Genomic DNA, 27,858 nt, shown 5'->3' on the forward strand with positions numbered 1-27,858 from the left:
TCCAAAAGTGACTATTAAAATGGGACAAGTGTTTGTGCAAAGCCATTGAATCCTTTGGCTTGCACCTGAGCAGCTTGGAGCAGGATTGATATTAATCTGCTTATAGCAACTGGAGAATATTTTTGGACAGTTGATGATACCTTGCGTCACAGGAATTAAATCATTAAACATTTGACAGCCGACAGTTTTTGGTTGAGCTGTAATTCTCATTAGTTCCCTCAAGATCCSCAGTCTATCGCCATAACCTGAGATGTGGCAGGGAAGGGGACTGTAAGGGAAAGCTTGATAAGGGTCCATCACAAGCAGGCTGGAGGAGAACAGGGCTTCTCGTTTGGACTTTGACCAAGAGGGTAGGGCTTTTAGAAGAAAGGCTTTCTGCTGCTTTGTGGCTGTGTAAGCCGAAGCTATTTAATTTTCATTCCTGTTCAAAGCTATTTCAGTGGGAGCCCTGTATATATTGTAAACACCAGGCTCTCAGTCTCATTTCTCTCCTGTTCCTAAGCCCAAAGCTTTCTGCCTGCTCAGGACTCAGGCTGGAGCTACCTTCAGGGTCCCTAAGCCCCGAATAGCTTGCCTGGGCTTAAGCTATAAGGAGGTGCCAGCAGAATGCAGCTGGGAAAATTACTTACATACGAAAATCTGCCAGAGTTGTTTGTATGGCAGGCCACTGCCTTCAAAGAAAGGAGACCAGAGGTGCGGCAGCCTCTGTTTGTGAGCCGGGCTGCAGCTGGAGAGGGGCTTTGCAGTGGTGGTGGAGCCTGCGCCCAGCAGGCTGCAGAACCAGAGTGCTGCAGGTAACGCTGCTTTATCTGCAGCCTGTTTCAACTGTAGCATTTGCACAGGCAATTAAAACCTGTGCTTATCTTCTCAGTTCAGCGTGCGTAACTGGGATGTTTATTTCTACAGAATATTTTAATCAGTGCTTGATACAGAATCTATCATTCTCTCAGTTTCTGAACCAGGCATTGACTTTTCAGTCGAACCACCATGTGATGGTTTCTGCATTTCTAATGCTCCATCACTGGCTCCAGGTGTATTTTCAGTGCCAGGAACCATGATGAGTGAGAGAGGGAGGAAGAGGKCCAGGCTGTGGGGTGAGGTGGGAGGCTTGTATGCCCTTGGTTTAAGAAACTGAATGGCATTTCTTATGGCCTCTGCAAGTAGCGTGTGCGGGTGTCTCTCCATCCCCCTTTGCCAGGTGCCRTCACTCTCCAGCCAGCCGCTTTTGCTGCAGTGTGGAGGGGTGACACACTTGCACGTAGACGGGGCCGGTCCTGCCTGTTTTCACGGTTGGTGCTGGGTGGTTTCGCCTTAGTCTGGCTGCTTTCGTCACGGCGGCACCTGTTGCTGCTGGAGCTGTTGCACCCGTACCCAGCGACTTCTCGGGGCGCAGCAGCCATTCCTCCACGCTGGCTGTTCTCTTTATGTTTAAAGGTGGTGTCTCTGGACATGGGCCAGGCCACAGCAGGGCAGTCAAGGTGGCAGCCCCTGCGAGGGAGCTGGAGAAGAAAGGGCTAGGATGTGGCAGGGAGGATGAATTTCCCGTAGCATTTAGCCATGGGAGTTTGGGGATCGTTTTCAGTGACTTAGAAAAGAGAAGTTGAATAAATTGTACTTGAAGTGGGGAGCAGGAAGATGGAAGGATTTGGCTTGAAGGGTTCAGTGAACCTGGGGAGCCCCTCTGCAGCGCCCGGGGTGTATCACCATTACTGGGAGGGTGGTTTTCGCACTAGAGACACACGTTTGAGCTTTTCGAGGTGATACATGGTGGGAATGGTGGCCATTCCCAAACTGAGGAAGGTCATGACYGAGTTGAAAGCAGTGAAACCTCCTTAAACAAAGGTTTCCTGAGAGGCCAGGGCCAGACTCACAGCCACAGCTTGGGAATTTGCCTTACTTACGAAGTTTGTGTCACTCTGATATGAAGAGCTAAGTAAATGAACTGTATTTTAAAGTACTTCCTCAATAAATGGCCTTGCAAATTAACTTTCAGAAGATGAGCTAACCTGTATCCAATCTTGATGGTAGTTTTAATTATGTTTAATAAAAATTCAATCTGTATTTTAAGTTTATTGTCTTGCCCCACCAGAGCATCATCCTTTAATAAGACTGGTGATAATACAAGCGTTTACCGGACAAATCACTGTCCTAGAGATGTAGGACTGATAGTACAACTGAGTCATTTGAAACCTTTCCTAAATGTATTAAGCTCTGTGCTAAAATCAGTTGAAACTTGTGCTCCTTTTTTTTCTATGGAAAGGCTGTTCTGAAACCTCCRTTGGTTTCCAAATGAAATATATCCATAGGATGTTTATACCCTTTRATATTTTGCCAATATCTACTTTGTTGCTTAAATACTTCTTCTCCCTCTCTGGTGCTTACATGTCTGTGCTATTTATAGTGTGCAGTCATATCCCATAGCCATCCATCCGTTGGCCAGTTGAACAAGCCTGTAAGTTCTCTGAGAAGACCAGTTATCTTTTCCCCTGATCATCCTACTGGTCCTCTTTTCCCCTGATCATCCTACTGGTCCTCTTCTGTCCTTGCTCCAGTGTCTTTCCTGGACTCCGCTGCCCAGCATAACGCATAGTATCTTAGATGAGGTTTGACCTCGTTTAATGGTGTGCATCCTTACTGATCCGCAGTGTTTTCTTTCTTTGGAGACTACATTTCATAAATTGTAGTGGGGACACTGCAATGTCCTGCCTGCCAAGGGTCAGAGGAAGCTCTAGAGCTGTCGGGGGTGACAGGCCTCATAGGTGCTGCAGCATGTGCTGTCAGCTCTRCTCTTCGGTGCCGGGGCAGAGGAGCTGGGAGGAGAGCGGAGCAGCTGCTCGAGCAGCAGAGCCCTCTGCACCAGCCTGTGGGGCTGCAGCCGAGTCTGGTTTCAACAGATGGGGCAGGGCCAGCGCACACAGCAGCCAGCATGTCGGCGTGGAAAATCACGCCATCGCTTCRTTATTGATCACAACTGATCACCCTTTATTTCCCTACATGTTAAAGAAAGAGTGCCACTGAGATGCAGGGGCTGTGGTACGTAGGTCTGCAAAGCGTTTGCCGGTGGGAGAGACCTGAGAATGTGGTATGCCAATACAGTAAACCCAGTAGCCCATCAAAAACACCCCTGTTACACCACCCAAAGCACTGACGTGGTAGAAGCACAGTCTGTCACTTCACATTTGTCCAAAAGAAAGAAAATWAAAAAAAAAAAGAAGAGGGCCATGGGTTAACTCTATGGCAGCAGGCCCTTCGCTGCCTCTGTCCTCTGCAGCTAGCACTGATGTCAGTGCCTTGCGTCTGGCTGATGCCGTGGAAGTGTGCTGGAGTGGCCGTGGCTGATCCAGATCCTGCTTGTGCTGCTGCTTGGCCGGGATGTAGAGAGCTGCGGTATTTAATGATCACAGAACCACAGCCAAAGGTCAAAAGAAAGTTTCTGGCAGCCAGCTCTGTACTCAGCACAACCTGTACAGCCAACATCACTGAAAAATATCTCATTAGAAAAGCTACATTTTTGGTAGTTTGTGAATTTTAGAAAGAAACTGCAACAACTGCAAGTTTTGCTGGAGAAAAAATTGTGTGTTTTATTCCTTTTATTTAGGAGTAGTTGCTTGGGTCCTTTCCACTTCCATATAAAACTTCTGGAAATAGTATTTTTTTCAAGTCAGGTGTCTGTAAGCCTTCCATTATGGAATGGGATTTGCTGGCAGCCTCATTATCTTTCTGTTGCTCTTTCTCTTAGAGAACTCATGGCAAAGCATATTGGAAATACCTTAGCGTTAGCAACACGTGTGCACTGCTAAGCCCCCCTGGACCCTGCCCAACTGGACCTTGAAGCTGCTGGTGCTGCCACAGAGCTGCTGGTGCTGGATATTTTCCGATAGATGTTATGGGATAGTGCAGGTCTTAAAAAGCTAAGCAGGAAACACTCCCCCTGCGATTCTTTTTCTCTTTCCTTCTTCCAATTATGGATTTCAGATACATCAGCAGGTAGCTGCATTATTCACTTCCTGGTGCAAAATTAACCTTTCATCTGCGATAATCAGGGACAGCGTCTAGGGCTGAGAGAATTGCCAGCACTGTAAAGCTAATCTGGCAAAGTAATGGATGCACTGGGTGCTTCTAATGATGTTTGTTCTGTCTTCTTTTAAGCATCATGATGGTAATATGTGGTATAATCTGCCCTTCCTCTTCCATAGCTCTTTAACTCATAAGAGTGCAGACAGGTACCATGTCTCTGTGCACTTGTCTGACTGCTGCGGGAGAGGACAGACGTACGGCGGTTCTTGACCAAATCCTTGCCTTTTTTCCCAGCCGCAAAGATCTACCTCCTTCATAGCCTAGCAAGAGCGTGTGGATGCATTTCCGTGGGTCGGGGACTGAGGAGGGTTGCAGAGGCTGTCTTTTGGGTTGGAAAGCGTTTGTGGGGTAGTTCAGCTCTCCGAGGATCTCCTTACAGTGCTTACTGCAGTGGTATCCCAAATATTTATTTCGCCAGGAACACATGTGCAGATACTGATATCCCCCCTGTGTCAAATCAGCCAAAGGGAAGAAAGACAGGCAAAGCTGCTCTGAAACCAATTGCTCCACTATTCCCCATTCGGGAACCCATTATTTTCTACTTATACTCAGTCCCGTTGGCAGTCTCACGTGCTAGGATGGAAAAGCTGCGGACGCTGCCGCGTTGTTCGTTCCCTTTGCACGGAGCGGGCTTTGGCCAATCACACATTCATTTCTTGGAACTAGGTTCGTGATAAAGCAGGGACATGCGAAGAATTTTTCAGCTGTTGCTTTAGGAAGATGAGAGAAACTCAGTATCAAGAGTAAGGATAGGGTCATGGTCAAAGTGCTCTTTCAGCCAGATAAGATATATTCTCCTCAAGTATTTTATTTAAACTGAGGGCTTATAGCAGTATTCAGTCTGAGTTTTATGATTGTTTAAATACAATGGTCTTTTTAATCAGCGTGTTTGAGCAATTTGGTTGGGCCTAACCTTCATGCTCTCCTTCCTTATCCTCTTGGCCCTTGCTTTTAATAAAGTGATGTCATTTGCTAGGAAAATGTTAAATACTGTGGAAGCATCATGTGATAAGAAACTTTAAAATTGTGCCTTAAGTATCTGGCAAGGTGAGACTTGTAAAGAAAAGGAACGTCTTTTATCAGACAAACTGGTCTAATTGGAAAATGCAGGTTCACTTCAGGGGGAAAAACATCTCTCTGAGTCTTCGAGCAGGTTCGTTGTATGTACTGAGTGTGTGCTCTCTCCTGAGCAAGCTGATGTCTCCCTGGACACGGTGAGAATCAGTGATGTTCCTGGGAGGCAGATTCGTGTCCTGTGCTATTTTTGTGTATTTTATTTCACAGTTGTTCAGTGGCAATATCCAGTTTGGGCTTGGGTTAGATCTTTGTATTTTTATATTTACTGTTATGAAACTTTGTAAGTGGTACAAACGATGGTGCCCAGTCTAATTTGGAACAACCCAAGCAATAGGACTCCAGCTGTCTCCTCGAGAGGTTGCAGCTATGCAACAATCTTCGCCTCAAGACATGTTTCTGGTCTGAAAAAGCAGTCAAAGACAAAGATTTCCTGGTAGAAAAAGTTGAAAAATCAAGCTAGTTTTTAAGGTTGTATGCAGAAACTTCCTCATACTTGTAACATTGCCTTCACTTTTACATGGCTGAAGAATTTCTGTGCAAGAAAGAGTTTCACTTGCACAAATATTGATATTAAAGATCAGTAATAGGTAAGTATAATGTAAAGTATGTAACAGTACAGAATACAGAAAATTCTGATTTCCTCTTCTGTTTTCAGTACTAAACTGATTCCTGTTTCCTGTTCCGGTTTGTCTGGAGAGCAGCAGGCCTTTCAAGCCTTCCAATATCTTGCAGATTTATCTTTTAACAAAAATTACGTGGATTTAAAGTTGATATAGATTCAAAATAACGTAATGATCGCTTTGTGTAGCATCGTCACGGCACCGTAGCAACATTGCCAACTTCAGGGTCCTACCGTAGGTTCTGGCAGCCTTGAGGATGCTTTTGGTTTAATTGCAGTAATGGCACTTCTGTTTCCTTTGCCAGCTGGTGATGGAGTTTTGTGGTGCTGGCTCCGTCACCGACCTGATCAAGAACACGAAAGGGAATACTTTGAAGGAGGAGTGGATCGCCTACATCTGCAGAGAGATTTTACGGGTATGTATCCAGACTGAGCTAAATGTCCTGCATCGCCTGACTGTTGGACTCGATACTCAGAGAATGTGTAAAGCCTCTGAGATGGCTCTTGTGGCTTTATGGCTGCTGCATTGCCATAGACTAGAGCTGCTTCAGTGCCCGTGGGCATGAATGATTCATGTACTTGTATGATGCATAATAAATAAGCACTATTTAATGCCCTCTAGCTCCGTTAGTTCCCTGACTTTTAACCCCCTTTCTCCTTCAACAAAAAATATAATTTTCTTTAATATTAATAGGGCAATGTTTTATGCACATTAGAATTAAGTTTTCAATTAACAGAAAGGTGAGAGCTAATAAAGTCTGTGGAAAGAATCTTCATGATGGAAAAATCCCCCATGTTTTCTCAAATCCACGTGTCTCTGGCTTTAATGAGGATTCTGCAGCTTTTCTACCCACAAGATAAAGCTTTGACTGGAACAGCTTAAAATGGGCCAGGCCAGAGCTGCATATACTGGCACCTTCAGCAGAGGCTGGCTTGCATTCTGTGCACGTGAGGTCAGCTTGTGCAGTCGTAATGGTTCCCCTGGTATTAAAATCTATCGCTCCATGAACATCAGCTGTACGGCTGTTTCAGTGTCAGGAAACCACACTTACACAGGTTCTTTTTAAACATATGAACTCGCTGAGCCTGTCTCTTAAAATAGTCCTTGTCGATGAGTGACAAGGCGACCACAGCACTGCGTCCAAGGCCACCGTCCCCTGCGGCCGCCCCTTGGCCAGCAGACCAACGACCTGTATAGGTGAAAGCCTCTGTAGGGTTTCAGAAGTTGAAGAACCTGTTGTAATTTTGAAACAATACACCTGATCCTGCACTGCTGCAGGATTTGTTGAAATTTAGTGAAATTTTTGCTTTGCCTTCAGTGTGCAAAGGATCAAAGAGCCTCTAACCGGATATAATGTGGGTAAAAATTAAGTGCAGCAGGGCTCCTATACATAGCTTATTTCATGGTGTTATCCCAAGGTAACAAGCATAACATGATTAATAACTATCATCAGCAGTGATACCAAAAATGATCTTCTTCCTAAAATATGAATGCTTAATGTGAAATGTAAACCTAGTAATGCAAAATTATTTTTTAAAGTAATTCTATTTTAAGTAATCTGTGTTTTACTAAGCTGGCAATATAGATAGATGTTACTTTGAAACATTTATTATTTTCCATCTAATAATAAATGAATGAAATAAAAACTTAGGTTGCAAAAAGAAATTAATGAGCCAATAAAAAAAGCACAACAGAAAAGCTAGTTTACCTTTAGCCTCCAAGACAAGATTTTAATTTGAGCGATATCTCTAGTAGGGATATGTGCAAGTTATAATATTTATATTTGCATGGTAGCTTTTTTAATACAAGCTTATTAATGTATTGGAGTCCCATTTATTCGACCAGTATGAAAAGAGAATTGGTTTTTCAGTTTCTGGATGTTGGAAACACAGAAAGGAGACAAAAACATTTTATTATTTCTGCTGCTCAAATGGCTCCCTAAAGGCAAAAATGCAGAGGAAGAAAAAAAATGTCTAGAGATGCTGAGGAATTTGGGTTAATACAGGTTCTCGCTGAACCTGAAAGGTTGGTCTTAATCCCTACAGAATTGACAATTCTTTCCTCTCACCGGAGAGAGCACCCGGTGCTGCACACGTAGCCAGTACGTGGGTGTTTCACTTACTGGGTACGTCCTCCCAGTGCGTAACATAGGACAGTATTTTGAACACATGGTAAACAAAAGTGTTCTCAAGTGCTTAACTGCAACTGTGAGTCTTTCATTTCTGGAGCATAATTGGTTGAGGAGGAATGTTGGAAAATAACATGCTTTGAACTTGGATTCCTCTAACCTTTCTCTAAATTCTCTAGGGTTTGAGTCATCTACACCAGCACAAAGTAATTCATCGAGACATCAAGGGACAGAATGTATTGCTGACGGAAAATGCAGAAGTTAAACTAGGTAAGAGTGGGTTAGAGCTCTTGGAAGTAGCAAGTAGGCTGACTGGAGAGAAGAAACAAAATTGGTAAAGGCTGTGTAAAAGACTTGGGGGATGGGGATGGATGCAAAGAGCTACTGTGCATTTTTCTTTGTGCCAGCCTCAGTAATATGACCTTGAGTGTTGACCAAGTGTCATGCAATAAACTGTCAGTGATTGATGATCAGGTTCTGGTGGCAAAGATGTGCCTGCAGCAGTGTTTTGGACAGAGAGTTTGGGTAGCTCTGCTCTCAGATACGAGTTGCACAGTTGTGACCATTTTTTTCATGCCTCAAGTTGAATATTTGAATATGTGTGCCCTCAGAGTCAAAGCCTGTTCCCCTGCAGCTGTTCAGTGGTGTCTGAAGGACCATAATCCCTTCAATTTAGTCTGATACAGCCCAGATTTGTTTTCTAAGGTTAGTCTGTAGAAGGGAGCTTCCCTTGCAAGAACTGCTCTGGATTTCATACGCAGTGCTAGTCACTCTTTGAAAGACCAGTCATCTACATGAATGTCGTATGGGAGACAGCAGATGAGCACAGATGATGTGCTGTTATCCTCGATTGTCCAGCACCTATGTTACTAAAGCTGTCTTCATGCGTTTTAATTTATGCCAGTGACGAAAGATCCCTTTCACTGGTAAAGTGAGGTGGAAACCTTGTGTTACCATGTCTCTCTCTCTTTACAGCAGAATAAAAAGCCAGCTTAACAGATGGCACCACCAACTCCTTTGGCTTTGTACTGGTGAAGATTCCCCTCCAAGGGGAAATTCTCCAGGGCAAATCTCCAACCATTATGTTGTGCAAAGTGAACTCAGTGGACCATAGAGTATTTTCTCATTGATTTGATTTCATCAGTTTTTGCTTCATTTTGCAGCTCTGTGCTTGACATTTCCCTATGGGCCTGTGTCCTTAGCCCTCAGTTCCTTAAGTCTTTTGCATTTATGCCATTTCCCACAAGAATTCAGGTAGAAAAATGAGGCTTCTGCAAATATTTGGCAGGCTTGAATTCAAATGAGAGAACATAGAACAAAAACTGCTGCTTATTCATGTTTCTAACTCTGTTTCTCATTAGTATGAGGAGCTGTGATTTCTCCTCATTGCCTCCTGGCAAAGAGGAAAAGGCACAAGGTTTCTTACAGAACCTAGAAATCGGATGATCAGATTCATCCTTGATTGACCTCTGTTGGTCTCAGCAGAGATCAAGAAAGAATGTGTCTGGCTCAGAGTTTTTCTCTTGACTGTGCAGAGAAGTTGGTCTGAATTAACTTAATGTTTTACATTCAATAGAAAACTTTTGCTCGTGTTTGTCTCTGACCTTATGATGTCCTGTTGTTTTTTCGATCCATAGTGGACTTTGGTGTCAGTGCCCAGCTGGACAGAACAGTAGGCAGAAGAAATACCTTCATTGGGACTCCTTACTGGATGGCACCTGAGGTCATTGCTTGTGATGAAAATCCTGATGCCACTTACGACTTTAAGGTAAGGACAAGCATATTCATACTCATTTATACATCAGTACAGATGTGATCTTTGCAGAGTCTAAAACATTCTCTAACATGGTAGTCAAAGAAGTGAAGCAGCCAAGAGACTCAGAGGAAAGGTTTTCTCTATGTGTTAATTAACTCATCTGTGCTTGAAATTAGAGTTGTGGTCATAAACAGATGAAGAGGGTGCTTGGTATTATCTCATGTTTTGTGTCCCATACTATAAACATGAGCAGTCAGGAATTTAGTATATGCTTGCAGCTTTGCAAAATATGTCAAGAGGCAGTGTGTTCTTCTCTTGCTTTCTGGCAGTTAGATTTTGAGATGTGAATTCAGATCCATCGTGAATCTTTGTTGTGCTCTTCATGTTTCAAAAGTTACTGTGAAGGAATCTTTCTCTATGCTGAGAAAGGTGTCAGACCGAGGCTTCCTACCTGCTTTTGCTTTTAATTGCTGAATGTTTAAATACTACAGTCAAACAAACTATGTTTGCTGTATTTGTTCTGGAGAAAAGTCAGGTCAGGTTTAAAAAGGGCAAAATCATATCTTTTGGCCTGCAGGCTGGTATTCACACAGAGATCTGAAGGTCGCCACACAGACAGACATTTGGGGGTCTGACCTACTTTTCACACATTTGTGTTGCCTTTTTAAAGTTTATTTTTGGATCAATGGCAGCACAACATTGCTGCTGATTCATCATGTGGAACTGAGGCCTTTGCCACATACCAGGTCGCTAGGAGGGTCATCTTCCCACCTGCCCGTTCAAGCTACAGTGAGATCTGATGTTTAAAGTGAGGCAAACTTAATGTATTTTATCTGATTCTTCCTTACCGCAAGTTTCTGGACACACATCTGTAGAAGTGTCCCTCGGCTGTGGCACCTTGCTGTTTGAAGTGTCTAGAGCTTGAATTTCTAGTTCCACCCCGCTAAGGTCCATTCAGCATTTCCAGAAGGCAGAGCAAGACACTAGAGCATAGGTTTTTCAGGGATAAGTTTTCAGGGATAAGTATCTAAAGCTTTTTGTGCCTCTATTTATGCATATGCTGAGAGGTCAGTTCACAAAGTAACGTTTAAAAAAAGTATTTGGGGGCCTTTCAGTGTAAGGCTAGGTGGATGATTGTTAACAGTAGGACAATAAAATATATTACTGCAACAACACACTATTGTCATATGATTGGAGGTTTAATTACAAGTCTTTCAAAGCATTTTTTAAGAGGTGAAGGATTTTAAAACAAGTAGAAGATGTTTTACTGTTTCAGTTATTTAAGTGTATCGTCCAGCTTTTGAACTGATCATTTTCCTGAGAGCAGCCATCCACTGTGAATTCATGCTTGAGGTTACAGAAACTGTTAATGATGAGGACACGTAGAAATAGTTCAATCTGCAATTATTCAATTCCCTTTGATTAACCAATTAGAACAGGCATTTCCTTAACTCTGCTGGTTACTCTGTTTTATAGCAGGGCTAAAGCCCACACTAGTCACTCTCGTCATGTCTCTGCTGACAGCACTCTCACTCTGGCTCTGCAATGCTGTAATTAATCGCAGCGCTCCTTTATTTTGTGCACCGTTGTTAGACTACCGTTTATTAGACACATCAGAGCAGATTTAACAAATCGGTGGGCTCCTTAACCTGATAGCTGCTCTTGCACTGTGTTGTGTATGCAAGTGAGGCATGTGCAACGTGAGCTGATGAGCTCAACCAGGGGTAGCAGCTCCACGGGGCAAATTTCACTGGCTGCAGTTCACAGTGCAGAGCCAGACTCGCCTCGGCTGGAGCTCCCCCTCTGCAGAACCGCCACGCAGCCGGCCTTGTAGGCAGCGATGTTCAGAGACCCGGCTCCTGCGCCACGAGAGCTGTTGGGAGCAGAGGCTGCGGCGAGGCTGAGCCACGCTGGCACCTTTTTCCGCTGCCCTCGTGGTCCCTCGCTTGTCAGCTGCTCAGCCTCCCCTCGTCAGCAGTCTGGCTTGGGAAGTCAGATGATTTTGTAGAGGTTGTAAAAATAAGTAGTTCACTTGCATGTGTGATTGTTTCGCCTTGAAATATTTTCTAGCTTGTTGGTACTAGATAGATCCCATGTTAGTTTTCATGAGCCAGATACACTCTGGAGTGGTTTCTTGCCATTAAGGCAGTCAGCATTGGGAAGGAGAACTTGAAAACCTCCTTTTCAGAGAGGGTGCACATATTATTTTTTCTTCCTTAAAAAAAGAAAAAAAAGGGCTTGTATCTTCATGGGCAACTTTTAATTCTGAGAAATCCCTGAGGTTTTCTCTTTGCAGAATAAGTAGGGCACTTAATATACAGTTGACTGATGAACACATGCTGGGATCAGAATCCCTCTGTTGTCCCCAAGGACCAGCATTCATCGCAGGCTGGACGCTTTGGTCTCTGAAGTTGGCATTGACAGTCTTCCTTTGACTGAGGATAAGAAACCAGCCTGATTGCTGCCGACACACTTACTGATGGGTTGCAGAGCTCCTGGTGACGTGGGAGCCACTGGACGTAGCCTGTACCCAGGGTCGCACCCTGCACCTGATGCTCCTGCTTTGAAGCGAGGAAAAAAATGTAAATGACAGTTTTGTTAAAAGGATGCAAATCAGATGCTCTAAGGTTTAGCCAACTGGCTTAAAATAATGAATACAAAAGATGAGAATTACAGGATAAAAGAAAGAAATCCTCACAGGCTTAATCTAGTAGACAAAAAGCCTCTGATCTCACTGTTTTCTTAGCCAGAAAGAAATGCCTGTGTAATCTATGGAAGGATGCAGTAAATACCTCCTCACAAAAATAAACCACTTTTAAAAGAACAAATAGAAACCCCACATTGTGGAGGTCATTTGTTGGATTTTCCCCCAGACATTCCTCCGCTTTTCTTTAGAGATATCTTGTCAATAAGCTTAGAATCAAAAGGAAAAAAAGAGCTTGCTTCCCTTACCAAGTCAGGACAATTCAAATATATTAGCACAGCTTCTTTTTACTTGGTGGACTGAAAAGCTTTTTTGATTCCAAAAGAAATTTGAATTCCAGATCAGTATAAAACGTGTGCTTCCTGCTAAGTTGTCTGCTTTCTCTAGGAGACCTACGGAGGTGATAATCCTCTCTATATTGCTCTAGTTTAAGATCACTTGGCATCTTGCATATAATACTGGGCACCTTAATATGGAAAGACATACTAGGAATTTGGAAGGAGTTCAGCGGCAGCCAAAAGAGAAGGGGTCATGCACACTGAATAATGTGGAAAGACTGAGATAATTAAGTAGACAACATAAATCCCAGCTGAACAGAAAAAAAGGATGGATATGACTGTCCTGTAAAAAGGCTGTAAATAAGATTTGAGAGAGAATTTTTAGGAAGGGATAAACAGTAGATCTAACAAGGTCTACTTCGGTCAGTGTTCATCAGCAAGCTAACAGGGGGAGGGGGAGCATCTTGAAACTGAAAATGAAATTGTCTTTCTTGGAGGCTGTGTGTGAGAAGGGGCCTCTGGAGGTGCCTCCTTCTGGGGTTGGTGCCTCTCACTAGCTCCAGACCTCCACCCCACTGCCCTGTGCTGCAGGAGGTGACAGAAGACCCAGTGCCTTCTTGGAGACTGCTGCCCTGCAAAAAGCCAAGCAAAGAGAGAAACAACGTTTCTTGGAGAGAGGAACAACATTTCTTTGGTTTACCCATTCAATTGTAGGTTTAGAGGCTTGAAACAGTTTGGAAGGTGCAGCTCTTGAAATGGAGAGAAGAAATCTAAAAGAGGGACTTTGTGATGTGACAGAAAGCAGGCTAAAAGGGCCTGCAAGGTAGAGATACCACCAGGAGGGGTGGAAGGTAGAATAGGACCCTTCCACCCTGAGATGTACCTGTTTACAGTGTTTTCTAATTTTTTGGTAATCCAAACTTTAGCCAATCTTTATTTAAGAGACCTCTTCAAAGTGCTCCTATACAACTTCCAGCAAACTGTAGTAGCTACAGTTTGTAGTATCCAGGTTGTTCTGGTTCCCTGTATGACTACAACTTCTGCTCTTGCCTGCTACTGCTCTCTCATCATTGACGGGTTTCACTCTGATGCTGCTGAGTAAGTCCTCTTACTCATCTTTACTCAGGCTGACCAGAACTTCAGTCTTAAGGCTTTTGCACTGAGCTCTCAGAGAAGTGTAACGTGGCCTTGTGAAGAGCCGAGCAGAAGTGTTCAGTCAGATTTGTTGTGTTTCAGAAGATTTGTGGTGCTTGTAGTGGCTGCTGTGACAAGTGATTTTCCAGTGATGAAGGGAGGAAGTTGTCCAAATTGACTCCAGAGAAGCTGATGGATGGACGAGACCTGGGGGTAAAGCTCTCTCCAAGAGACTCTTGCTGGCAGTGCAGTCTTGTCCTCGCAGTCCGCAGCAGAGCAGAGCAAGTGGAATAAGAAAGCTCTTTGCCTGTGTGCTAGCTGACTGCAGGGTGCCCGTTGGCAGCCCCCCAGCCTGAGGTGGGTCAGAGACTGCACTTCAGATGGAGGCACCACAATTAGTCTGAGTTCTGTTCTCAATGCATCGGGTACTGAGTTATGAATCATTAGGCAGCCCTATACATGGCGTCCAGAATAATGAATTAGCCACCTTCTGCCAAAAAACAAGATGCAGCAATGCCATTAAGGAAGGTTCTCATTTTCTCTCTGCCAGGCACATACTGTCTCTTCCTCCTCCCCTGTCTGTGAGAACTGAACCATCCTCTGAGATTCATTAATGGATCTGGAGATTTAACCATAGCACATCTGTGATTTCTGTATGGCCTTGTGAGCAGGCATCAGGGTAGAACTCACCAGTGCTTTCTGACAGATAGCTGGGGTATAAATGTTCCTATTCGCAAGTGAGAAAATAGGAGGAAAGGTGATATAGCTATGAAATCAAAGGTTTTCCAAAATATGCTTTGTTGGTGCTCTGATCATTTGGGAGACTCGGATGAAACCTCTGCTGAAAACCATGTGGGCTGAGGAAGGCTTGGGAACAGCATAATGAAAGTGTGCCTGTTTCTCCTCCCACTGGAGAAACACTGATTTTCTAGCTTCCATTTAATGAGCAGTGCATAATTCAAGAGAGTTCTGAGGTATCTCAACATACTTCATATTTTTAATCTATCCCAGGCAACCTGTTTTCTTTGAAAACTGTATCAAATCCATTTTTATGTCTTCCAGTTTTAAGTAGGGAGCTTGCAGCTATCCATTCACCATCCAAATTGATACTGTGGGCTACATGCGCCCACAGGAGCCTGGACATAGATACTTGGATCCTAAAGGGGAGAATTAAAGCCAGGCCATTGTCCTTGTTCTCAAAGCTGAACAGGTTGGTCACAGGATATGAAACTTTGAGTCTGAATCTTGCTTCTGACAGAAAGTTCATGAAAGTAGTTTCAGTTTCTGTACAATATGTTGCTTTTCAGCTCCACAGCTTGAGGAGCGGAAGTCCTGGTCAGTAAGAGCAAAATTTTATCTCAGTTGCATACATTTCCGAGACAAGGAGTCTCTGTGGCATTTTGCTGGTTGCAGTCTGGGGCAAAAGACCAAGGAGCAAGTGGACTTCCTTCTGGCACCAAAAATAAGCACATCTAGATGAACAGCAGGATGCTCTAATGCCCTCTTGCTTTGGAGGGACCATTTCTCTCCTCATGAAATCCTCTACAATCTCACCTTTTGTGTGCCATTTAACTTTTGATGTCTACTGTTGATGCCCCATGGCCTCATATGCTACCTTAGCCCTCAGAGCAGCTGTTTTGTGGGGATGTAACAGTGCAACAACTAGTTCTGTTGACAGAACAGCCTGTGTTGGACATCCCTGTGGACATTTCTCTTTGATGCACGCACTAGGTTTTAGGGCTGCTGCTGTGCTTTCCCATAGGCTCACTGCCTTCAGACTTGTGCTGCCTCCACAGCGGTTCAACACACGAAGTTTCTCCAGTTGGATCAGGAAAAATGGATGAGACTTGTTCCTGAAGGAAAGAAGGCACATGTCTTCCTTCCCTGGGTGTCCTTCAGGAAAGGGCAGGGAGGGTGGTGAGGCAGAACCTCTTGTGGCCAAGGTTCAGAAGGCTAGTTTATACACAAAAAGCAGGATCAACCTACTTCACTGAAGGTTGTGATTATTTTTGACCTGTTACATCATTAATGACCTTACACAGGAGACCAGGATAAAGATTTTGTGCCAAACTAGAATAAAAGACACTGAGCCAAGTACTACTACTACTACTACTACTACTACTACTACTACTACACTGCTTCATAGCAAAATTTTGCCAATAGCTCTCTATTATCATTAGTAAAAACAACAGCACTCTGCTACACCCAGCCCAGGAACTTGAGTCATTTGGGGGCTGGTACCAAACTTCATGGAGGCTTCATTTCCCCTCCTCCCTCTTTCCTGTTTTCCCTATCCATGGAGCAGGATGGGAGGTTGTTACTAGCTCATGCAGGAGTTGAGGATTTGCTCATAAATGACCATGACTAATTTAGATAAAATCTCTGTCAATCAATAAGGGCGTGCTGTGACCTTCAGGATGTCTGCCCGCAGGCAATGTCCCCACCGGGGTCAGTGACAGCATTGCGAGAGCAAGGTGGCTGCAGAGCTTGGCCATGTGTTGTGGGTGCAACAGATCCACTAAAAATGTTTTGAAGGTTTTGAAATAAACCTCTGAGTAAAAAGTGGGGTTGGGAAGGTAGGAGAAGGGACCAAGGGGAGGGACAGGTATGGGAGAGGCATTTCTCAGTGCAAGAAGGATCATTTCAACGTGGGGGAATTGCTCTGTGCTGCGCAGAGAGAAATGTGCTCAGATGTTCGTGTGAGCCCATTGACACCTGTTGACTTCTGTTTTGCTGCGTGAGTGGAGCCGAGCAGCTGCATGGTGGCCTGCCCGGCTGTGCTCTGGTGCTGCTGGATGTCAGTGCTCCAGGAGGCCCCAGCATAGCCTGGAGAGGCTGCAGAAGTCACCCAAGCAGAGGTGGGGGGGGGGGCTGCATCACTCTTGCACTTCATATTTTTTTGGTGGCAATGTTTTTTTTCAGACTCAAAAAAAAAAAAAGAAAAGAAAAGCAAATGACAACCCAACCCAGCAGAGGGGGGAAAGCCTCCTCCAAGATCCTAACAAATAGGAAGACCATAAGAGAAGAGCTCTGAAGCTGTGAGCATGGGAACTTGCAGAGACAACGGAGAGCAGGCATGCAGGACTGAGCCCCCCATGCTGGGGAAAGCTGTGCTTTCCTTCCTCCCGCAGGCGACCCGCTGTCGTGATGAGGTGCCGCTGTTCACCTGCTTCCCTCTGCTTTGTTTTACAGAGTGACTTGTGGTCTTTGGGGATAACAGCCATCGAGATGGCAGAAGGCGCTCCCCGTAAGTAGACGTATTGCTCTATTTTACTTAACCTTTGAACTTTAATTTGCTGAGATTTGCTCAGCATCAGCCAGCACTTGGTCCTGTACAAGAAACATCATACAAAGGGTTCCCAGACTCCCCAGGTCTGAGGGAAGTAGAGAGGCGCCAGAGGAATGGCATGGAAAAGCTGCCAGATGCTGCCTTAGGTCAGCATGGTCCAGGGAATAGGTGCTGGACAGCGAGTGAAGACACCCAAACCCCATATGACTTCTGGCAAGTCATTTAAGCTCTCTGTGACTCAGTTGCCTCAAATAAAATGAAGATAAGATATGGGTGAAAGAATGGAAGCCATTAAAACGCTGCTCCTGAGCAGCTCCTGACCTCCCTGTTGACATAAATATCAGCATGATGGAGGTAGCTGGCACATCAACATAGCTTGTACTGCCATGTTTTTTGAACATTATGATGAGACCTTTCTTATGTGGCAGTAAATATAAGTGAATAAAGCTAAGCGTAGTGGCATATGGTAGAGCTGTAACATCCCTCCTTCTTCAGCGGTGGGGGCACCAGCTTCCAAACTGGCCCCTGCAGCTGATCCAAAATGATACTGGGAGCAAACATGCTGTTTTGGTGGGAGAAATGAGCTCTCAGCTACACTCCAGGCCACCTCCAGCCTATGCCAACTGGTTGAAAGCCTTTGTAGAGTAACGTGCATAAAAAAATCCTCCCGTCTTTTAACCTCAGAGAAAACTTGGGTCCTCCCCTGTTGTTCCTGTAGCCTGCCTTTAGGAAATGCATGGGGTCTGGTACGCTTTCTGCTGTGTTTAATGCCTCTTACTGCAACTTTCAGCTCTCTGTGACATGCATCCCATGAGAGCCCTGTTCCTCATCCCCCGCAACCCAGCCCCAAGACTGAAATCAAAGAAGTGGTGAGTCTGTTTCTGTCTTCAACTACTGTAAAACATTTCTGAAGCAACTTGTTTTTGCAGCCCGAGTGTTCTGGGTTTTTTTTTTTTTKTTTACATTTTTACGACTTCAGGGGCCCATGAAGTGTCCAGCATATGGTGAATGCAAGCGTGGGCCTTGATCTCCTATAGAGAGTCATTTTGATGTACACAAGTCGCACACTGTGGGATAACAAGATTACTAGGTAGGCAGCAAGAGAAATGCTCTCTGACATTGCCATTTCGCAGTGCAGAGTTGGCTTTTCCAGGGTGGTTCACGCAGCCTGAAACCACATGACACTTAGCTTGGCTCCCATTTCTTTCCAGTGAGGTTCCGTTTTCGAGTGGAAACATGTATACATGCCAAAAAAAGAATAGTTTATCTTGAAGGCCCAGGAATGTAGAGATTTGTACTTAGTTTGGGCTTTATTTTAAAATTTTGAAGGAAAAAATACATCACTGTTTTGAAAAAAAAAAGCAGGGTATGCCAATAAAAACCCGTAGGAAAAAGTATTTCTGAAACCCAGCAGATGTTGTTTTGTTACTGTCTGTTCTGTGTTGAAGGAGCAGGAGTCCTTAAAAACACTTGTCTTTGGTTGGTGCTGTTTGCCAGCCCCAGGTTCAGTAGCGATTTTGTCGGGAAAGATCTACCAGATGTTAGAGAGACAATAGTGCTACTTGGTCCCAAGTAGGCTGAGTTCACGGAGTTAAAAAGTCCTGCCTGATTGCTTGAAATTTCATTTATAGTCTTTATGAAGAACCAAAAAAGGGAGCAGAGTAATCGGTCGGGATTGGAAATGCTCGGTGCCAAAGAGAAGTGAGGGGCTTGAAGGCATTTGCATCTGGTGGCTGGTGTTGGGATTTTAGGGTCAGCCCCCTTGAAATCTCCCGGACTTTGAGAACAGACATATAATTTTGGTGCCCTGATCATCAGCTGGTTTGGTACAAAACCAATACAAGATGATTCTTTCCCTACTAGCTCTGCAGAGAGAATTAAAAGTGTTCTCTAAATAGGGTCCTTGCACAGCCTTTTTAGGATACCATTAGTCAGATAGCTCAGAAAATAGTTTGGACACTTGTTTTCTGCCAGATCACCAGTTTCCTACTTCATTATGCTGTGTTACAGCACAAAATGGATTGTAAGATGATGGAGTTTATTTTTCATACAACTGTGTTGTTTATTCAGCAAAGATTTTCTCATCCTCCAGACAGAGGGGAGGCTAGCTGAAAAAAGCGACTTTAGTTGTGAACAGAAACATTTTCCCCATCTCTTCAAGGTAAAAAAGTAGCAGGGGTGAAAGTTCTGGTTTATCCCCTGCTCTAGTAAGTGCTGTAGATATTGTCATCCGTTCTGCGCCAGCCACGGTGTTGCTTGACCCTCAGGTGGCTGTCCCAGATTCGCAGGTAGTAAGCCTTGCTTTTCTAGTGAGAAGAATGTGATGGTGGGACAGCTCAGCCCCCAGCAGACCTGAGGCCTTTGCTGTTTGAATCTGCACTAGGCCTTGCTTATCTCCCCTTTTTCCAGTGGCCTGCACCTTGACCCTCACTCCGTATCACAGCTGCCCAAAATTCAGGGCATTTGAAATCTGTGTCTCAGTTCCAGTTCCACCGAGCTTGAACAAATTGCAACTTTTATGAAATCGCCATGGCGGTTTGCTGACATTTTCTCTTTCTCACATTGCTGACCCCGCTCATATCTTTCCTTGCAGCAGGGGATTGGGTAGCTTATGGGACTTGTAATCGGCTGCAGAGCCTTTCACTGCTGGGCCATCTGTTCAGGTTCAGCCAGGGTCCATAGCAGCTAAAATCCTCTTGGTTATAAACTGGGGCGGTGATACCTGTCCGGGCTGGGTGGTTCTGCCTATCCATCTAGTCACTGCCTCAGGGATGAGGTTTGAGCAGAGGGAACAGGGCACTGTGTCCAGGACATGCTCTGCATCTGCGTGGGGGAAAGATGCAAGGTGCAGGTGAGGTGCAGGGTGACAGTCAGAGGAAAAAGCACTCCTGCATTTACCCAACAGCCTGTGCTCGATGGTGGCCAGGCTACAGTGGAAGCTAAACCATCGAACTTGGGGAATGGGCTTTGGTGGCATAAATTGTTGGCCCTGGAAGGATGCCAGAGCAGGAGGATTAGTGCAAAATGGAGAGGGGGATTGCTTCTGAAGTCCTAGTTTAATGAAACTTCAGCTTCAAACTTCTCCCTGGTCTATGAGTGTGATACTCACCTTGCCTCTGCCACATCTGCTCTGTGAATAAACAGAGATCTGGTCTCCTACAGAGCTGTGAAAAGTGTTCCCAAGGCAGCACAAAGCTGTATCAGTCTTGCAGGCTTTCGTTATAATGTGAATCTGCAAAGGATCCAGCCGGATAGCGCATCGAGACAAAGCTTCCAGTCAATACGAGTTCACAAATTTCCTTAAGAACAAGTTTGCCCAATACTACTTTCAGTATTTTCAGTGAAACACCGAACAAACTTGCTGTCTTTGACTCAGTTCTCCATTTGGGCTGGCCGGAACGGGGCTCAGAGCTCTGCACACCCAAGCCAAGGAGACTCGAGATGTTTCTCCAGACTCTTACAGTAGCTCTCTAGCAGTCAGTGTGCTGTTTTTCACGAGCACAAGTCACAAGAGAAAAGCAAAATGAAAATGATTCAATGTATGCAGCCTTGCAGGTCAGCTCCTCCTTTCTGCATTCTGTTTTCTTCCAGTGGGTCTCAGTCTATTCTTGCTTCTGTGTGCAGCAATTCATACAAGTACCTAAAAGGGGGAAGATCGTCTTTTTCTTTACATGAAAAAAATAGTTAACTCACTCCAACACCTTTGAAGTTAAGTCAGTGAAACCCACTGATAAGCAGTGGGAGCTATCCCAAATAGAAAAGAGAGAAAAATACTTTTGTTCCTTGCTGAAGCCTTGAACTTGCTTTTAAAATAGTGCCATCTTCCTATGAAATTAAAGATTCTTTGGTATCATTTTCTCTTCCAATTAAAATCAACCAGCAATGAAGCTTGATTTTCATCTTCCTGCAATTCATAAGTAAAATGTAAAAGGCTGAACTTTAGTGATGTTGTTCCCGTAAACATTTCATAACCCTACCTTATAAAAAATGACAAAACGTCTTTGTTAATGAAATGACATTTGCACTGTGATAGCACTTTTCATCCAAGCAACTGAGAAGGCTTTGCAAACATTTACTTCAGCTTTACAAACCCCCAGAGCTGGAGGAGTGCTGGTGTACGTGTTTGTGTAGGTGGGCAAGCCTGCAGCAAGAGAAGGTTGAGAGACTTGCATAAAGGTGTCACCATGAACCGGAGCCGGGGAGAAACCTCGTGTTTTGTCAGTGCCGCCCCATATGTGGGCTTAACCTGTGCCACTGAACGGGTTTGCTGCTTTGGGGGAGTGCCTGACTGTGCTTGCCCTCATGCAGGGCAGCGTGACCTGGCTCCAGCCTCTGTCACGGCGGTTTCACCTAAGCAAGTTTTGCATGCAGGTGGTAAGAACATGCACACTGCCGCTTACTGGGGGGAGGATAACTTCCATACTCCATGAATTCAACCATATTTGCTGGTGCACTGGACTGCGCAGCCAGAACTGCCATCTCTCCAGTTCAAATCAACAGAGGAGAGTCATGTTATAGAAGTGGATTTTTGTGGAGTGTCACGTGGATTGGCCTTTCGGGAATACATCGAGACACTGGGAGTTTTTTGAGGCAAGGTGGAAGAGGAAGATTTGTTCATTAATAAAGCTGGAGGGAGGATTTAATTGGATCCAGTGGTGTGTTTTATTTTTGCATCTCAATTTATATGGATTAGCACTTAAAAGATAAATCACTTTTAGTCTGACAGCTTAAAAGTAAAATCCCTGAAAGCTTATTGTTTTACTCCTCAATGCAATTCTGTTCTATCTGTTGGCTTCTGACATTAATTTACACTCATTTTCCTATTTGTTAAAGCAGCGTACAGTGTAGTGGCCTGTCAACATCTTTCTTTCTTGCAAATCCCTGTTCTCTTGGGTTTATAATGTGGTGAAATTAGTTACAGGAAAACTTTTGATATGCAAAACTTGAGGCTAACAGAAATTTTGTTTTTCAAAGATTTGGATGAAATTGTTTTTGCAAAGATTTAATTTAATTGTTTGCAAAAAGACCTGCTGGTGAGGACAGAGGGCTGTCATCCCCAACTGGGGTCCCGCTTCTGCCCCAGGAATGCCGACAGATTGCAGTTGTTGCATCCATGAATAGGGGAGGCTGGGGCACTTCGCGGGTCCCCTGTGCTGTCAAAGCACTCCTAGAGCAGGGAAGAGGGTGCAGACGGTTTGTAACACCCTGCGGTTTGGTAACTTTAACAAGCCATGTAATACTGGGTAGTTAAGTCAAAAAAGAAGAGAAAAAGTCTGGCTTATCCTACATATCTTCAAAAGTTATGTCTCTTGAAACAGCCACCAGGATCCCAAAATATGGAAAACAATCCCTTATGAGACTGCATTTGCGTTTGTATGTGTTGTACATCTTGTTGCTATGTGCACTTTCACATGTCAAAGGGAAGGGAAGAGGAACATTGCTTTACATTTTCTTGGCTGCCATTGATGACATTTGGCTTTGGTGGATTCCCTAATGGTATTGATGATTTCTAACTTTCTCCAAGCTCAGCAGAACTGTGTTTTTCACTAATAGCACCTGCAAAGCTAAGACAAGAAGAGGCGTAGGTAGGAGTATGCATGGGAAGACTAGGAGAGGGTAAAGTGATTTTGGTCATATGCAGCAATGTGGCTTTGAAACCATCAACAGAGAAGTTGCATAAATCTTCTTGGAAGGCTGCATCTGAGAAAGAATTGCATAGCAGTCAAGCGTTCTTTTTAAATACCCACAATTTTGTACCTTCTGATAGGGGAATTGATGCAGTTACCTGTTTTTTCTGTACGTTCCTTTTCTGTCTGAGCTAGGTCTAAGAAGTTTCAGTCCTTCATTGAGAGCTGCCTAGTGAAGAACCACAGCCAGAGACCGACGACAGAGCAGCTGATGAAGCATCCCTTCATCCGGGACCAGCCTAACGAAAGGCAGGTTCGCATCCAGCTCAAGGACCACATCGACAGGACTAAGAAGAAGCGGGGCGAGAAAGGTTAGTGGGGAAGCAACATTATGGGCAGTCTCTTATGTTTTTAATTGCTTAGAGACCTCTAACATAGACCAAGGTATAGTTTTGAAAGACAGCAAAGAGTCTGAGGTAGCACTGCAGCATATTTTCTTTGTGTGTTTTTTTTTTTTTTTTTGCCTGACCTATAGCTTGAATTTTGCCTTTGCCTGATTTCTGTCCCATACAGCAGTCTGTAGCTCAGATGAAGCGACGTTTCAGACTGATTCAAGTATCACCCATCAAAGGGGGCCAGTTGAAGTTCAGTGACTTGGGGACTTTGGGATAATGAGGCTGTGGAGATGCAGCAACTTTGCAGGGTTGGCTGAGAATGTATTTTCAGGATTGGGTTCATTAACTGTTATGGCTAAATGTGTTCTTAAAATGGTTTAGTTAAATAGGCATGCTCCTTTAGTTTGAACAGTCTTGTTTTGGTTTAAGGTCAGGTTATTTTGTTTTAATTGGTCAGGTTTTTGTTTAAATTGATTCAGTACATAATAAATAGCCATAACAAAGCAACTGGTGTTCAAACAAAGGCTACAGGTAATTATCATTAGAGCTAGTCAGTGTTTTAAAATCTTTTTTGCAATGAAAAGGAGACCTTTTTGTCCAAATAGTTTTTTCCACATGGCTCACTGAAGCTTTGATTCATTAAAATGGATGTATAAAATACACATGTGTATATATGTACAAGCATATGGAAGTGGGAACATGCTAAGCTAAAGTTTTTCCAGATCACATATTTTATGCCAAGTCGTTTATCTACATGACATTTAGGTTGCACCAGCAATGTGCTATGAGTTGTGCAAATGAACATCTCAGTAAAACCCTTGCCCCAAAGATATGCCATTGACTAAGAGTAACCTATTAAACTGAATGTTTTCAGTGACCTCTCTAGTCCTTATCTTCCTCTGAAAGGAAAATCAGGTAGCTAAAGGAACTTATTAAAGTATTCTGTTGCTTGTGAACCAAATTTTAATTTGAAAGGTCATTTGTAGAATCCAACAAATTAATATATTGCTATTTGTCTCCTTATTCATAGCAGTATTAATTTTTCACACATACCTTCCAGTTCTCTGTAAGATTTCAGTACAATCAAAACAATAAAACTGAATCTTAGTGAAGTATTAAATGTGTTTAGTCTGGCAAATGAAAGTTTTACCCTAGAGATGAAGAGTAATTGGATAAATGCAAACCTCTCTTTTTCTATCATTCCCTTCATCCGATAAAGATTATATCCCAATAGAAATCACAGTATGTATCACAATGTAGTAATTAAGCTTTTATGTAGATATCTTCATTACGGGGAAAATATCGTATGGATTAGTGTAGGAATGGTGGAAGGGCATATGTTCAGGGGCAGAGAAGTTCACGCCTTCGGAACAGCAGTTAAATCCCACCATCCAAAGCCAGTGGCTTCAGAAACTTGCGTGCTTTGCCTGTAAGAACATCTCTGCAGACGGGGCCACTTGTTGTGTTTGGTGCCTTGCTATAACTTCTGTTTGACAGAGGATATTGGCACCTTCTGTCTCTCCACCAAGCCCCTCTGGGTCTGGAAGCCATCCCTTACCGTGCTGGCGCTGGCAGGCGGTGCTCCAGCTGGGACCACGGTCCTCCACGAGCCCACCAGGCAAGCAGCAAGCCGGCGCCCCGGGGAGACTGCGGAGCACTTCCTCCGCTTCATAGCCTCCCGTAGAACCAGCAAATGGAGAGACAAAAGCTTGAAAATAATACTGACTGTTAGTTATAATGCAGGGAAGAAAAAGGTTTACTGACTGTTCTTTATAACGCGGGGGGAAAAAAAGGTTGTCAGTTCTCCCTTCAGAGCGCTTGTGTTTTCAACCATCAGGAAAACCAATGAGTCCAGTAAAGGGCACTGATAAGCAATTATGTTCCTAGATGAGACAGAGTACGAGTACAGTGGAAGTGAGGAGGAGGAGGAGGAGAATGACTCTGGAGAGCCCAGGTAAAAATCAGCATTTCATTTCTGCCCTTACATCTCTTTAACTCTGTATGAAATTGGCTTGGATTATAGGCTCATATGAACTAGAAATGGAAAAAGAACAATTTGATCATCAAGCTCACCCCAGGAGAGAACAAGATATTTCCCCTCTGTTCAATGGTGAATAGTATTAAGCTGATGCCACAGATCGCCTTTACCAAGTGATTGGAAGGAAGCAATACCCCATTTTCTGTGGGATTTGCAATGCAGCCTGTTCATGTCCCAGGAACACAATGGTTCCTGTGTTATACCATGTTCTCTACACCATGTTCTCTGGTGGACAGCTCTGCTTTGTGGTTTTGAAGCTGCAGTGACCTCTCAGGTGATGTTTTAAGATAAGAGCGATGGCTTGGCCGGTGACACAGGATAACTGTGGGATACAGATTTACTGTGGGATGGGAAGACCGAAGCCATCTCCCCCCTGCACCAGCCTTTCCTGTTGTGCCACCCACGGTGGGCTTCAGGCCTGACCCATTTAAGCCAGCCGCTTACCAGCTTGTTAGAAGTTGATAAACATTTGCTGCTACTCGTGTGGATCTAGCCTCTAAAAAGGTTCCTGTAGCGCCCCTCCTTTTTTTTTTTTTTTAAGATTGTGCATGCAAAATAAACTGCTTGTGCAGATCAACTTGCAGGATATCAAACTGCTTGTTCAGAGCAAACCAATCAGCTTTTGTGTGCAAAAGCTTTCATTCATGCACAGATAGCATGCTCATGTGAGTTTGCTGTGAGCAGCTGCACATATGAGTACTTAGTGTGGGAAAAACGCAAGCTGAAATTCAAGAAGATTCTTGAAAATGTGGTTCTTTATTTCCAAGGGTAGCTCTGTATCTTCATGTAACTTTTCATCGTGAAACCTTTCCAATTGCTGCTGCAAGCATAATAGGGTTTAAACTTTCTTTCTTTGATGACATTTTTAAGAGTCATTGTAATTAGTATCAGGTTATTCCATTATTTCACTGAGATAATGTAGTATTTTAAAGCTGGCAATGATTCACGCTAAATGTGCTTTGTGAACAGCTAAATATAGTGTGTGCCACTGCAACATAAGAGACTTTGCTTAGAAACTTACTGTAAAGGAAATCTTTAGCGAAGAAATGCCTGGTGAAGCTGTGAAGAGCAGGAGAGTTCTCTGCGTTCCCAGCTCACAAGCCAAGCCTTATGTCCAAGCAAGATTAACAGCAAAGGATTTGGGGATTTCTTTGGGATTTCTCCTTTAAAAAAGAGGAAAGGGGGAAGAGGTGATGTGCAATTCACTTTGCACCTGGCAGTGGTTGATCTGTCCTGCCCAGACTCTTTGGCTCCCTCCTTGCCTCCTTCCACTGCTGCCCCAGCACTTTCTGTTATTCAAATGTGGTTATGGGGAAGGACATGGCCAGCATGGAGAGGGGGGCAAAACAGAAAAACATGCAGAATTTCGCTTAAACAGAGGCTTAAAGATGTATGTGGGAACTTCTCTGATGCTTCTCTCCCTTGAAGCTCCATCTTGAACCTGCCCGGAGAGTCGACGCTGCGACGGGATTTCCTGAGGCTGCAGCTGGCGAACAAGGAGCGCTCGGAGGCCCTGCGACGGCAGCAGCTGGAGCAGCAGCAGCGCGAGAACGAGGAGCACAAGCGGCAGTTGCTGGCAGAGCGGCAGAAGAGGATCGAGGAGCAGAAGGAGCAGAGGCGAAGGCTGGAGGAGGTAAGGACTGGAGTTGAGCAATGGGCTGCTAGAGGTTGTTCGTAGGACGAATAGGGGGTTTTCTAGTAACAGTTCCTGAGGAACTGTTCTCATCTGGCTTTGAAAAGATGATGTCCTAATCTGTCTAGGAGGAACGTTGGTAAGCCAGAATGCTGTGTTACACTGAATAAAAAGCTCTGTTGGTCTGTTAGGTATACAGACCTCCAGCCATTCTCCTCACCATGATATGTAACTGTTGCCAGCTCTTCTGAAGTTAGTAGGGTTTACTCACTATAAATGAACCCTTTAAATAGCAAACTTTAAAGGGTGACTGGAGCTATTGAGCAGAGTTACTCCAGTATTGATACTGTAGTTGTATTCCGTCTGCTTTGTACTAAAATGCAGGTGAGTAAGACACTTAGCAGGCCAGGGATCTACCAAGCTAATTGTCCATATTTGTTGCTGTGGCCTATGACGTTTGAGAAGAGACTGAAGAGCCTCCATTTACCCTTTACCAAGTTCCATGTACCACTTACTTCCCCTTTAATCCCTATTTTCAACTTCAGTCCTTTCAGTCCTTGCCAATTACAACAGTTTCTCTTAGGGGGAGGTGCAGATTTCTGCATGACTTGTGCAATGATCCGTATGTGCCCCAAAGCATAAGATTTCATTACCCCTGTCTTAACATACCAGCTACAAATACTATCGGTCATAAAATTATCCACCCCATTTAAAATCCAGCTGCAGTGTTTGACTGGGTGGCTTTGGGTGTCAGTGTGTTGCCCAGCCTGGCTGCGTACTCTGGATGAAGCACTCGCTTTTGTTTTAGCTTCAAAGATTTTACATTACAGAAGTCCACAAAAGAGTGAGAGGGTTTCCCCTGGCCTTAGGTTTCTGATGTGGTTTTGAACAAAAAAAAAAAAAAACATTGACTCACACTGAAGTCATCCCAAGAGTCTGGCTGAAGGGTTCATACATTAAGTTTAATTAAATTAGCTTTCTGAAGAGGTCACCGATATGTCTGGAAGAAGACTTGCTGTAAATGGATTATTAGAGCACACCCCCCCATAATTCGAATGAACCAGAGAGCCCATTGTATTTAACCTCGCTCTCCATACGCTTA

General features: G+C 44.1%; 1 protein-coding gene across 1 annotated transcript in view; it reads left to right on the forward strand.

Annotated features, from left to right (window-relative positions):
• Positions 1–27,858, forward strand: part of TNIK (TRAF2 and NCK interacting kinase) — a 170,997-nt gene that overhangs the window by 88,130 nt on the left and 55,009 nt on the right. The window contains exons 5-12 of the mRNA XM_085322308.1: positions 6,079–6,189; positions 8,082–8,172; positions 9,540–9,670; positions 16,967–17,021; positions 17,854–17,932; positions 22,886–23,061; positions 24,973–25,039; positions 26,552–26,756. Coding sequence (XP_085178434.1) covers positions 6,079–6,189; positions 8,082–8,172; positions 9,540–9,670; positions 16,967–17,021; positions 17,854–17,932; positions 22,886–23,061; positions 24,973–25,039; positions 26,552–26,756 — 915 coding nt within the window. The remainder of the gene's footprint in view (positions 1–6,078; positions 6,190–8,081; positions 8,173–9,539; positions 9,671–16,966; positions 17,022–17,853; positions 17,933–22,885; positions 23,062–24,972; positions 25,040–26,551; positions 26,757–27,858) is intronic.

This window comes from Rhea americana, unplaced genomic scaffold, assembly GCF_003343005.1.
Source record: "Rhea americana isolate MKP2758 unplaced genomic scaffold, rheAme1 scaffold_76, whole genome shotgun sequence".
Taxonomy (NCBI): Eukaryota; Metazoa; Chordata; class Aves; order Rheiformes; family Rheidae; genus Rhea; species Rhea americana.